The sequence below is a fragment of the Lepus europaeus genome, chromosome 13, assembly GCF_033115175.1.
Source record: "Lepus europaeus isolate LE1 chromosome 13, mLepTim1.pri, whole genome shotgun sequence".
Lineage (NCBI taxonomy): Eukaryota > Metazoa > Chordata > Mammalia > Lagomorpha > Leporidae > Lepus > Lepus europaeus.
The window spans coordinates 85191031-85203306 of record NC_084839.1 but is presented as its reverse complement, the minus strand read 5'-3'; the positions used below and the strand labels follow the sequence as shown (position 1 = coordinate 85203306).

At 47.1% G+C, this 12276-nt stretch overlaps 1 protein-coding gene across 1 annotated transcript in view; it reads left to right on the top strand.

Annotated features, from left to right (window-relative positions):
• Positions 1-12276, top strand: part of ACOXL (acyl-CoA oxidase like) — a 347688-nt gene that overhangs the window by 220512 nt on the left and 114900 nt on the right. The window contains exon 14 of the mRNA XM_062208877.1: positions 8737-8848. Coding sequence (XP_062064861.1) covers positions 8737-8848 — 112 coding nt within the window. The remainder of the gene's footprint in view (positions 1-8736; positions 8849-12276) is intronic.

Below are 12276 nucleotides of genomic sequence, written 5' to 3'. Positions count from 1 at the left end.
TGTCTTCTGTGACATGCCTCTTAAGATTTTGCTTATTTTCAAACCTTTTTTTGTGTATGTGTTGTGTCTTTCTTTTAAGATTTATTTATTTATTTGAAAGCCAGAGTTACGGAGAGGGAGGGGGAGGGGGAGGGGAGGGGGAGGGGGAGGGGGAGGTCTTCTATCTGCTGATTCACTCCCCAAACAGCCACAATGGCTGGAGCTGTGCCGATCTGAAGCCAGGAGCCAGGAGCTGCGTCCAAGTCTCCCACACAGGTGCAGGGGCCCAAGAGCTTGGGCCATCTTCTACTGCTTTCCCAGGCCATAACAGAGAGCTGGATGGCAAGTGGAGCAGCTGGGACTCAAACCAACGCCCATAAGGGATGCCAGCACTGCAGGTGGCGGCTTTACCCACACCAGCCCTGGGACTATCCATCAATCACTGTTACACTTACCCTGACTTTATAATAAGATTTTACTAGATTATTCAAAATCATATCACCATGTCTAAATATAATTCAGAATTGTGTTGGCTTTTTTCCACTTTGATTTAAGTTTTGGAATCAGTTTGTCAGGTTCCTCAAAAACAAAATAAAGCAAAGTCTGTGCAGCAAAACAAAAATGTTGCAGAGCTGCATGTATGTGAAGAGACTCTCACAGTCAAATTCATAGAGACCTAAGCTAGAGAATTGTTTACTGGGGGCTGGGAGGCAGAGCGGGCCAACCGTCATTGTTATGGCAGAGATTCAGTTTGAGAGGATGAAAACACTTGGAGAAGGATAGTGGTGAGTGTGTTTAATCTTCCAGAACTCTACATTTGAAGTGGTAAAAATGGCAAATGCTTTGTTCTGTGTATATTTACCACAGTTTGGAAATCTGCTAGAATCTTCTTTGGAAGTGTACTAAATCTATAGATTTGCAGAAAATTTGACCCACTTATGAGTTTTCTCGCAAAGATTTGTCTTTCGGAGTTTTATAATCATCTCCATACATAGTGCAACCTTTGATAGATTTATTATTAGTTATCTTACCCTTTCGTTGCTGTTGTTATCTTTTTAAACTGTTTTGTTGTTGCTGTTGGTTTATTATATCCATGGTTGGATATAATAATATCCAATAATATATATATATTATATATAAATCTGACTGTAAAAGAAAATTATAAGAGGGTACACAGATTCATTGGGAGTTTTTCCAGCAATCTGTATGAAATAATTTTTTCAGTTCTTTCTTTCCAATTATTCCTTTTATTCTTTTCATGTCTTACTGCAAGATCTAGGACCTCTGAAATATTTTGAATAGAAAGAGTCATAGCAGGTATTCTTCTATCTTATTCCTGGTTTTCAAAAGGATTACTTTAACATTTTATTGTTTAGAATGAGACTCTGCTGACATTTTTGGTAGTCACACTTTACGTCCTGAAAATCTCCATTTACTTTTATTTTCATGTGTCCTGTCACTGCTGAATGAAATGACTTCTGATTCTATTTGAAGTGATCTTAGGGTATTTCTTCTTTTTTTAAGATTTATTTATTTATTTGAAAGTCAGAGTTACACACAAAGAGAGAGAGAGAGAGAGAGAGAGAGAGAGGTCTTCCATCCATTGGTTCACTCCCCAAATGGCTGCAATGGCTGGAACTGGGCAGATCTGAATCCAGGAGCCAGGAGCTTCCTCTGGGTCTCCCACATGGGTGCCGGGGCCCAAGGACTTGGGCCATCTTCTACTGCTTTCCCAGGTCATAGCAGAGATCTGGATAGGAAATGGAGCAGCCAGGACTAGAACTGGTGCCTATATGGAGCGCCGGCCCCTATAATTATTTTTCAATCAGTTTTTTCCTTTGTTGGTCCCCTCTGTTGTGACATCACTTTCTGTTTCATTGTTTTATGCTCAGAAATGTATTATCTGTTTTATTATACATTGGAGAACTTATTATACTTTTTCCTTTTCCTTTTATTTTTTTTAAAATTATTTATTTGGAAGACAGTGGCACAGAGAGAGAGTGAAAGAGAGAGAGAGAGAGAGAGAGAGAGAGAGAGGAGGAGAGAGAGATCTTTCTTGTGCTGGTTCACTCCCCAAGTGGTTGTAATGGCCGGAGCTCTGCCAGGCCAAAGCCAGGAGCCCGGAGCACCACCTGGATCTCCTGCGTGAGTGGCAGGGCTCCAAGCACTTGAGCCACCTTCCACTTCCTTCCCAGGTGCTTTAGCAGGGAGCTGGAGTGGAAGCAGAGCAGCCAGGACTCGAGCCAGGGCTCCTATGTGGGATACCAGCATTGCAAGCAATGGCTTAACCAGGTGCACCACAACGCCAGTCCCAGGCCTTTTGTTTAATGTTTTTTTAAAATTACTATTTTTCTTTGGAGCAGATTATTGGTCTCTGTGACCCAAATGTATTGAACTAATTTCCAAACTGTTCACTAGAAAATAGAGCCTCATAATCCTGGTTAAAAACATGAAAATGGAAAATACAATAAAAGGTGCACAGGGTTTTTCATCACCATTGGGAAAAAGTGAAATTAAAACTTCTTTTCTTTTTTTTTTCTTAAATTGCTGTTCAGGTTCCTGTTTATTCAAATTGCAATCTATTTTAAAGCTTGAGAACATGAACTTCCACATCCTAGGACTATTTCTCTGAAATCTCTGTTAGTTGAAATATCTCCGTCTATCCTTACACTCTCTAGAAAGTCAATGTATCTTTTTAATATCTCCAGCCCTGAGTGCGAATCTTACAGCACTAGTAGCTTCCCCCCATCTTATGCATCTGGGAATCTTCCAGCATGCAAGGAGTTGAGAGAATAGTACAGTTCCCTCCGGAATCAGCCCCATGCTTCCAGGAAACTTGCTCCCCAGCTGGCCGCAACGCACCTGCCCTTTCATCTCCTTCCCAGGTAGTGAAGCAGGGCTTGTCTCTGTCCTAGCGAAAGCGAGACAGGCTCTCACCTGTATACAAATCCATATTCCTAGCAAGGTTTCCAGGACAGGTCTGAGACATGCCAAAGGCAGTCTCAATAAATACTTGGAAAGTTCAAGTCCATATCTCTTTGTCTTGGTTATCCACCTCCAACACTGTACACATCTCCTTGCCGCACGTCCAGGTTTTACTGAATCTGTGTGTGTGCATCTGCTCTTCCGGTGTGGATCAGGAAATCCTTTGTCATCTGCGTGTTCTCGGGACTCCCGGCATGGGGTGTGGTTCTGCCCTCTGGGGCACAGCAGTGGCCGAGGCTCCCATTCCAGGAGAGCCGCGGGGCTCAGGCCTATTGACAGCGCTCGGGGGAGCACCACCAGCAGATGAGGGCCTTGACATTCCTCCAGGCGGGCAGGCTTTTGAACCAGCGTCACCAGGCCACCCCTCACTTTGATGATGAGGCCGGGGAGAGGGGCATCAGGCATGGAGCTGTAACGTTTCCTGGGCCAGGTGAGGCTGGTGCGGCCCTGCAGGGTGGGCAGCACTGGGAGGAAGTGGCTTTGAGAGGAGGCTGTGCCTGGCTCTACAAAGACCTCCATCCTGCCCCTGCTTGTCTGCCACCTGTCTACCTCCCTCCCCTCCCCCACAAGGAGCCTGCCAGGGGACTCCCACTGCTCTCATCAGCCCTGGGACCCCTAGGAGGAGGAGGGTATTAAGGAAACGGGGGATTCCGCCTGGCACCCACATGTTTTTCCTTAATGTGTTATGAGATTTTTCAAATAGTCAGGAAACCTGAAAAAAGTGAGCATTTACATCCTGCTTGAGTATGACTGTACTTACTGTGTCACCATCACACACATACACACACACACACTCGCACACTCACATACACTCACACCCACACGCACACACACACTCACACACTCTCACATACACTCACACACTCACACACTCACTCACACACTCACTCACACACTCACACACTCACACACACACTTATGCTTCAACCTTTTAACTCACCCATCAATTCACCACGTCTTTTCGATGCATTTCAAATTTAACTGCAGCTATATCAGCACCATTCTAAGTCAGTCACCACAAACAGAATTAATGGGCGTTCAATATTTGGTTAGAGTTCCTTCTCTTTTCATGTGAAATTTGCGTACAATGAAATGCACAAGTTTCGAGTGTCCACTCACTGAGGTTTGACAAATACATGCACCTGCGAAACCCAAACTCTCATTAAGATGTGAGTTGTCACCGTGGCTCCAGGAAGTCCTCTCTGACTCTTCTCCGGGCAGCCCTGTGATCACCTCTCAGACGCAGCTGCTGTTCTGAGATTTTTTTCCACCCCAAGTTAGTTTCTTTCTGACTTAAAATTTCATGTTGTTGGAGTCACACAGTCTGGACTCCCTTGGAGCTGGCTCATTAACTCAACTTACAGCTTTTTGAAATGCATTCAGGTTATCCCATACATGCATTTGTTCTTTTTTACTGCTGGGAACTGTATTAGTATACGGAATACAATGCTTTCCATTCTCCTATTTTGAACAGACGCCTGATAGGTTTCCAGTTTTTCACTGCCGTGAGTAGCATTGCAGAGAACATTGGGCAAATGGAGTGGAATTGTTAAATGATGTGGTGTACCTATTTGTTTAGTTTTATCAGAAATTGAGAACCTTTTCCAAAGTGCTTTTGATATGATAGGAATAGGCAGGCAGCTAATTAGGTCTAAGTGAGCTGGAATTCTTGCAAACCCTGCAACATAATCTTCTGTCTTTACCTGGCAGTCTAAACTACCCATCTTCCCAGGATGCCCCTGTGTCTCATGCAGGAGATGCCACGATGATCAGATTGAACTCCATGTGCAGGGGCCCCATAAATTCTCCGCTGGCTTCATGCACACCGAAGCACCACCCCATCTCATTAAAGAAGCTGTAAATGGGCAGAGCCCACTTTTTGCCCCTGACTGTGGTTGGGGGTGCCCCTCAGGCTTTTTTCTCTAAAGCGGCCCCTGGCCCACTCATGACAGGTAGGCCTCCGTGAGAAGTGGCCCACACTCATGCTTGGATGTCCATTCTGTCACTGTTAAATGAATCCTGCTCCTACTCACGCATGGTCCTATGCCTGCACTTCGAATTCTTACTTCCGGGAGGGTAAACACCTTAGTACACACTCTCCAGCCATGAAGCCACCTGGGAATTACATGGCACCTCCACAAGTTCCAGAACAGCTCAATGCCTTTATTTTCCCAGTGCCCCCTGCACAGGTCTTGGGTGGAGCAGATGCATCCCAGGAATGGGGAGTTTTGATTGACAAGTGTTGGGGCTTGAACCTCCAGCTCAGCAGACCTACAGGGACTACCTGCCTATCCCACATCAGGCCCACATCAGTTTTGCCAGTTGATACTCCCATGAACAAATGTGAGCACCCTGGTCTCTTGTCTCAGGCAACGGCTGATGGCTGTACATTCCACTGCAGTCATTCTAGTGGCCCGGGGGAGCTGCCTTGGGGTGGGCTTCATTTGCGTTTCCCTGATGACAAAGGATGCGCTTGTGCATTTATGTAACTTTTATTTACACACAGAGTCAGTCTGGCTTTTTTGTGAGATCCCTCATTACAAGGAGGTTGCTTTTAGCGATAGCCCTATTTTTGGCTCAGTCTTCCATAGTGAGAGTTCCTAGAGCTGCAGCCATGCCTGATTCATCTCGGAGTGGATGGGTGGGAACCACTTCCTATAGCAGGTGCAGCTCACAGCTTAGGGTAGGCAGTGCTCCACGGTAAACAAACTAAGAAAGGTCGACTCCAATAGGAACATCCCTGGCCTCCAAGCTGCATAGTAGCAGCTTCAGGAATGGCTAAAATGTACTTTTCAGTGAAGTGTCAAAGTCCCTTATGCCTTTTTTTTTTTTTTTTTTTTTTTTTTGACAGAGTGGACAGTCAGAGAGAGAGACAGAGAGAAAGGTTTTCCTTTTTGCCCTCCAATGGCCGCTGCGGCCGGCACATCGCACTGATCCGAAGCCAGGAGCCAGGTGCTTCTCCTGGTCTACCATGGGGTGCAGGGCCCAAGGACTTGGGCCATCCTCCACTGCCTTCCCGGGCCACAGCAGAGAGCTGGCCTGGAAGAGGGGCAACTGGGACAGAATCTGGCGCCCCAACCGGGACTAGAACCTGGTGTGCCGGCGCCGCAAGGCGGATTAGCCTGTTAAGCCACGGCGCCGGCCCCCTTATGCCTTTTGTTAAATAGACTGAGGCAGAAACTCAGCCTTCGAAAGCCCAGATTCAAAATCAGAATTGATCGAATTTAGATTTCTTGGTAATGGACACATAAATGATCTCCCATCTTCCCTGTCTGAATGGAGGGCGATTATGAACTCAGCACTTGGCATTCACAAAAGCACTGTCTGCCAATTTCTCATTGGAATTCCTCAGGTGCTTTCTGATGAAGCAAAGGCAACACCTTCTTGAGTTTTTAATTTTTGCTTAATGGAGATCTAACTTATTCGGGTCTTTCGATGCTTTACTTCCTGAGGATGTGGGTACACGGGGAGCAAGAGGTGGCTGGGCTGCTGGCCCGCGGCTCAATAGGCTAATCCTCCGCCTTGCGGCGCCAGCACACTGGGTTCTAGTCCCGGTCGGGGTGCTGGATTCTATCCCGGTTGCCCCTCTTCCAGGCCAGCTCTCTGCTATGGCCAGGGAGTGCAGTGGAGGATGGCCCAAGTGCTTGGGCCCTGTACCCCGTGGGAGACTGGGAGAAGCACCTGGCTCCTGGCTTCGGATCAGCGCGATACACCGGCCGCGGCGGCCATTGGAGGGTGAACCAACGGCAAAGGAAGACCTTTCTCTCTGTCTCTCTCACTGTCCACTCTGCCTGTCCAAAAAAAAAAAAAAAGAGGTGGTTGGGCTGTGGGGAGCCCCACAAACTAATCCCTCACCTGTGTCTCTAGGTTAACTACAGGTAGAGGGGCGGTGGGGAGGGGCATAAAATTAGCACAGAAGGCCAGAAGGCGGAGCTGCACGATGAGAAACTCATGGGAAGTTGCGCTGCGGCAGCCATGGGTGTTTGGAGTCTGTGCTAGACCTCCTAATTCCCGCGTGCCTCAGCTTCTTCATGGGGAAGGTAAAAATTACCGCCTACTGGACAGAGTCCTATTCCCCCCCCCCCTTTTTTTTTAACTTTTATTTAATGAATATAAATTTCCAATGTACAGCTTATGGATTACAATGGCTTCCCCCTCCCATAACTTCCCTCCCACCCGCAACCCTCCCCTCTCCCGCTCCCTCTCCCCTTCCATTCACATCAAGATTCATTTTCAATTCTCTTTATATACAGAAGATCAATTTAGTATACATTAAGTAAAGATTTCAACAGTTTGCACCCACATAGAAACACAAAGTGAAACATACTGTTTGAGCCTATTCCCTTGAATACTTGGTGTTCCCCAAGGCAGACCTGAGCCTTACTGTACTCTGCTTCCAAACCTTGAGCAACTTACCAAATCTGAGCCTCAGTTTCTTGACTTATAATTCATTAATTATGGCAAATGCAATCCTAGAATTATTAAGAGAATGGAATAATTCACAGCAAATACTTAGCACAGTTCCTGATGCATAATGTACTTGATAAAATCACAGAGGCGCTTCAGAAAGTTCATGGAAAATGGAATAAAAGATAAACTCAGGGGTGGGCCTAGCAGTTAGGACTCCTGGCAAGATACCTGTGTCCTGTTTCGGATTACCTGATTTCAGTCCTGGGTCTGGCTCTTGGCTCCAGCTTCCTGTTACTGCATGCCCTGGGAGACAGCACTGATGGCTCAAGCAGTTGGGTTCCTGCCACCTATGTGGTGGACCTGGGTTAACTGCCTGGCTTCTGGCCTTGGCTTGGCCCAGTCCTGGATGCCGGGAGCATTGGGGGAGTAAATCGGCAGGTAGAAGCTATGTCTGTCTATCTGTCTACTCTTCTCTCTCTGTATGTGTCTATCTCTCAATTTAAAAAACTTGTGCTTATTTCGGTGCAAAAATTTTTTGAAAATTTATGCAATTTCTTCTTAATATGTGTTTCCTATGAACTTTTTGAAGCACACTCATATTTACTGACAAATGCTTTATTTTTTTAAAAGATTTTTTTATTTAAGAGGTAGAGTTTACAGTGAGGAAGAGACAGAGAAAGGTCTTCCATCTGTTGGTTCACTCCCCAAATGGCCTCAATAGCCAGAGCTGGGCTGTTCTGAAGCCAGGAGCCAGGAGCTTCTTCCGGGTCTCCCATGTGGTTGCAGGGGCCCAAGCAATTGGGCCATCTTCTACTGCTTCCCCATAGCAGAGAGCTGGATCGGAAGAGGAGCAGCCAGGACTAGAACTGGCGCCCATATGGGATGCCAGCGCCACAGACGGAGGATTAACCTACTGCGCCACAGCGCCGGCCCCCTGACAAATACTTTATAAAAGATATATTTGTTAATGTTCCACTGTAATACTTATTATAATCATGCTCAACAATTGCTGAACAAATTATTATAAGCTCACACTTGATAGATTATATATGTTAGTGAGGACCACATGAAATCATGAACATTACTTTTAATACAATAGGAAGTAGAAAAGGCAAGAGAGTAAATTTTCTTTATACCACAAGGATGGACACATTGAAAAAACTGGAGCCAAGCGCTGCTCAGAAGAACAGTGTACAGAAGCCGCTAAGAGATAGGACGCGTGACTGTGTGTTTGTATTTACGTCGCTGGCCGATGGGGAGAAGCTTGTTTTGTTTTGAAAAAGCAACCCCCTCTATTTCTTTTGGATGAACTACTTCGGTGAAGCCAAAGTCATAATGATGCTCTCTGTGTTTTCCTTGCAGCTTCCTGGCACTGAACAGGGACGCAGTTGGTGACCTTGCCTTTCTGTTGAAAGCCGTGAGTTTCCGTGAAAGGGTTCTTCGGCGGAGTCTGGTGGCCAGGATTTATTATAAGGTACCGATGCCTTGTGTTATATTTCTCCTTTTGACATGTGTTTAAGGCAGATCCTTGCTGGTAAACTAGCCGCAGCTAAATGTAGCCGAGGATGAGTCAGCTTAATTGCAAGCTTCCAGCCATGGCTTGCGTCCCTCTGGGACATTTCGCAGGACAGCCTTGCTTGCTCTGGAGGTCAGGATGCCACTGTTGAACCCCTTTATGTCATCTTCTAGAATCCACCTGCAAGGCTCATTTGGCTGCCACAGGAGGTGGTAAGGGGAGTGGTTTTTAGCTCTATTGGGAGTGAAGAATCATTGTCTTATATGTGTAATGAACACAGTGTCTTCTGCAGCTGGGAGTAGAAGTACAGCAGGTAGGCATAGCTGAGAACCCTTGGGTTAGCCAACGAGGCACTCGTTTCCTATTAAATTGCACACATGAACTCTGCACACATGAAAAATCTTATGTCAGCATTGGTAAAAATCTGGAAAGATTTTCTACCAAGTTCAGTGCCAGTGGGGTTGCTTTGAGGAAGTGTTACCCCCCCACCCAGAAATATCTGTTCTGTCGTCTGATCCAATCATGAGTAGCCAACGATGCCGGCAGAAGGTTTCACTCATCCCACTCTCTGTCCACGCTCAGAGGCTCGGGGCTTCTCTAACCAGAATCCAGGCTGCTGCTCTCCCTCTGCATGGGAAGTGGGTGCCAGGAAGGCCGCAGGGAGGCCCCTGCAATGACAAGATCCTGTCTCCCAGGACAACACGGAGGGAGGAGAAGGGGAGAAAGCAGGGCACATGGGTGGGGACAGGTATTCTAGCCATGCTGCACAGGCAAAGGAACCCTGGGGCCGAGAGTGGTTGGAATAAATGTGCATACCACTCCACAGCCTGGGCAACTGTAATACAGAGAATATCAAATTATAGGAAATAATAGTGTGTTCAAAAAGGAGAAAGACTAGGCTAGCTTCAGTCTTTGTTCACCAGTTTCAGATGGAGTAATATGTACTCCTCTAAAGAGGAAATTTCATGATCTAAACATTCTATTCCAAGTGAGATTTAATTCATGAGTTCAAGCTGTCGAATGCATGTTTAGATATCTAAAAATCAGAAGCAGTTTCACTCATATGGCCTTCCTTAAAAATTATTCAAGTGGGGTTGCCACTGGACATGGCAGGTTAAGCCACTGCTTACAATGCCAACACCCCATACCAGAGTGCTGGTTCAAGACCTGGCTGCTACGGTTCTGGTCCAGCTCCCTGCTGATGTGCCTGGGAAAGCAACAGATGATGGCCCAAGTGCTTGGGCCCCTGCATCCATGTAGGAGACCTGGATGGAGTACTGAACTCCTGGCCTAAACCTGGCCCAGTCCCGGCCACTGTAGCCATTTGGGGAGTGAGCCAGTGGATGGAAGATCTTTTTCTCTTTCTGTCTCTCTAATTCTGCCTCTCAAATAATAAATAAATCTTAAGAAAAATTATTCAAAGACATTATCTACAGGGTATTTTTTGTTTTGGACAGGCAGAGTGGACAGTGAGAGAGAGAGAGACAGAGAGAAAGGTCCTCCTTTTCCGCTGGTTCACCCTCCAATGGCCGCCACAGCCAGTGCGCTGTGGCCAGCGCACCACGCTGATCCGAAGGCAGGAGCCAGGTGCTTCTCCTGGTCTCTCATGGGGTGCAGGGCCCAAGCACTTGGGCCATCCTCCACTGCACTCCTGGGCCACAGCAGAGAGCTGGATTGGAAGAGGAGCAACTGGGACAGAATCCAGCGCCCCGACCGGCACTAGAACCTGGTATGCCGGCGCCGCAGGCGGAGGATTAGCCTAGTGAGCCACGGTGATGGCCCACAGGGCATTAAAAAGAATCAAAATTAATAACTCAAGGAAATAGAGATCAGTATACAGAAGGATTATGCAGCCAACACCTATGTGCTTTTTAAGAGTCATAAAATTGATAAATTGGGACTATGCTATTTTTAGGGTAAGACGTAAGATAAAGTAAAAGCATGCGAATTTCTTACTTTAATTGCTAGGTGGGCAAAAGACCTCGCTTTGTTCTGAGTTTGATAATTAGAGAAGCATAGGTTAAAGTATATGTTTGATTAAATTCTAAACTAACATGAAGCTGAACACAGGCAGCTTGTCTTCCAGATCAATGTGGAAGACAAGCAAGTAAGTAAGTGGCCAGAAATTTGTGTAACCAGAGGTAGAGCAAACACCAAGTCAGAAGCATATTGCAGCGCCTCTTCCAGCCCAGCTCTCTGCTGTGGCCCGGGAGTGCAGTGGAGGATGGCCCAAGTGCTTGGGCCCTGTACCCGCATGGGAGACCAGGAGAAGCACCTGGCTCCTGGCTTCGGATCAGCGCGATGCGCCGGCCGCAGCGGCCATTGGAGGGTGAACCAACGGCAAAAGGAAGACCTTTCTCTCTGTTTCTCTCTCTCACTGTCCACTCTGCCTGTCAAAAATAAATAAATAAAAATAAATAATAAAAAAGAAGCATATTACTGGGGGGCTTGAGGACACCTCAGGCTGTTGGTTCACACCTGGGGAACGGACTGCCCAGGGGCTGTGCAAGGCTCCTGAAATCATCGGGTCCAGCCCTGCCACAGCAACTGCAGGCGGAACTCAAAATTCAAGGAATCCGTAGCAGGCTAATTTTTAAGTTGATAATTTTGTATGACCCATAAACGGTGTAAATATCCACACGGCCCTTGGCGTATATCAGCTTCCCACCCCGCAAGTGAACCTGCACTGGCAGAGCCGTCCCGTGTTCCCACTGCAATTGCTCCTGCTTGGAGGATTTCCCCGGGATTGCTTCGCCAAAGCTCCTTCCCATCCTCTGCCTCCTCCCTCAGCCTCTGTCATGCCCCTTCTCTCTGACCCTGGAAGCCGGGTGCCTTGATCTTGACCTGTGTTGATCTGATAATTCCTGGAAAACATTTCCATGACAATCCAACTCCCTATCTCAGTCCACAGTAAGTCAGGCAGGGGCAGCTTCTGGTTCACTTCCATCCTAGAGGGCCATGAATCCCTCCAGCTCCCACCTCCGGAAGTTGAGAGATTAGATTTTTTTTTTTTTTTTTTTTGACAGGCAGAGTGGACAGAGAGAGAGAGAGAGAGAGAAAGGTCTTCCTTTGCCGTTGGTTCACCCTCCAATGGCTGCCGCGGCAGGCGCGCTGCGGCCGGCGCACCGCACTGATCCGAAGGCAGGAGCCAAGTGCTTATCCTGGTCTCCCATGGGGTGCAGGGCCCAAGGACTTGGGCCATCCTCCACTGCACTCCCGGGCCATAGTAGAGAGCTGGTCTGGAAGAGGAGCAACTGGGACAGAATCTGGCACCCCGACTGGGACTAGAACCCGGTGTGCCAGCACCGCAAGGATTAGCCTATTGAGCTACGGCGCCGGCCTAGATTAGATTTTAAATGAACTATAATTGGAAATGAAAAGGTGTC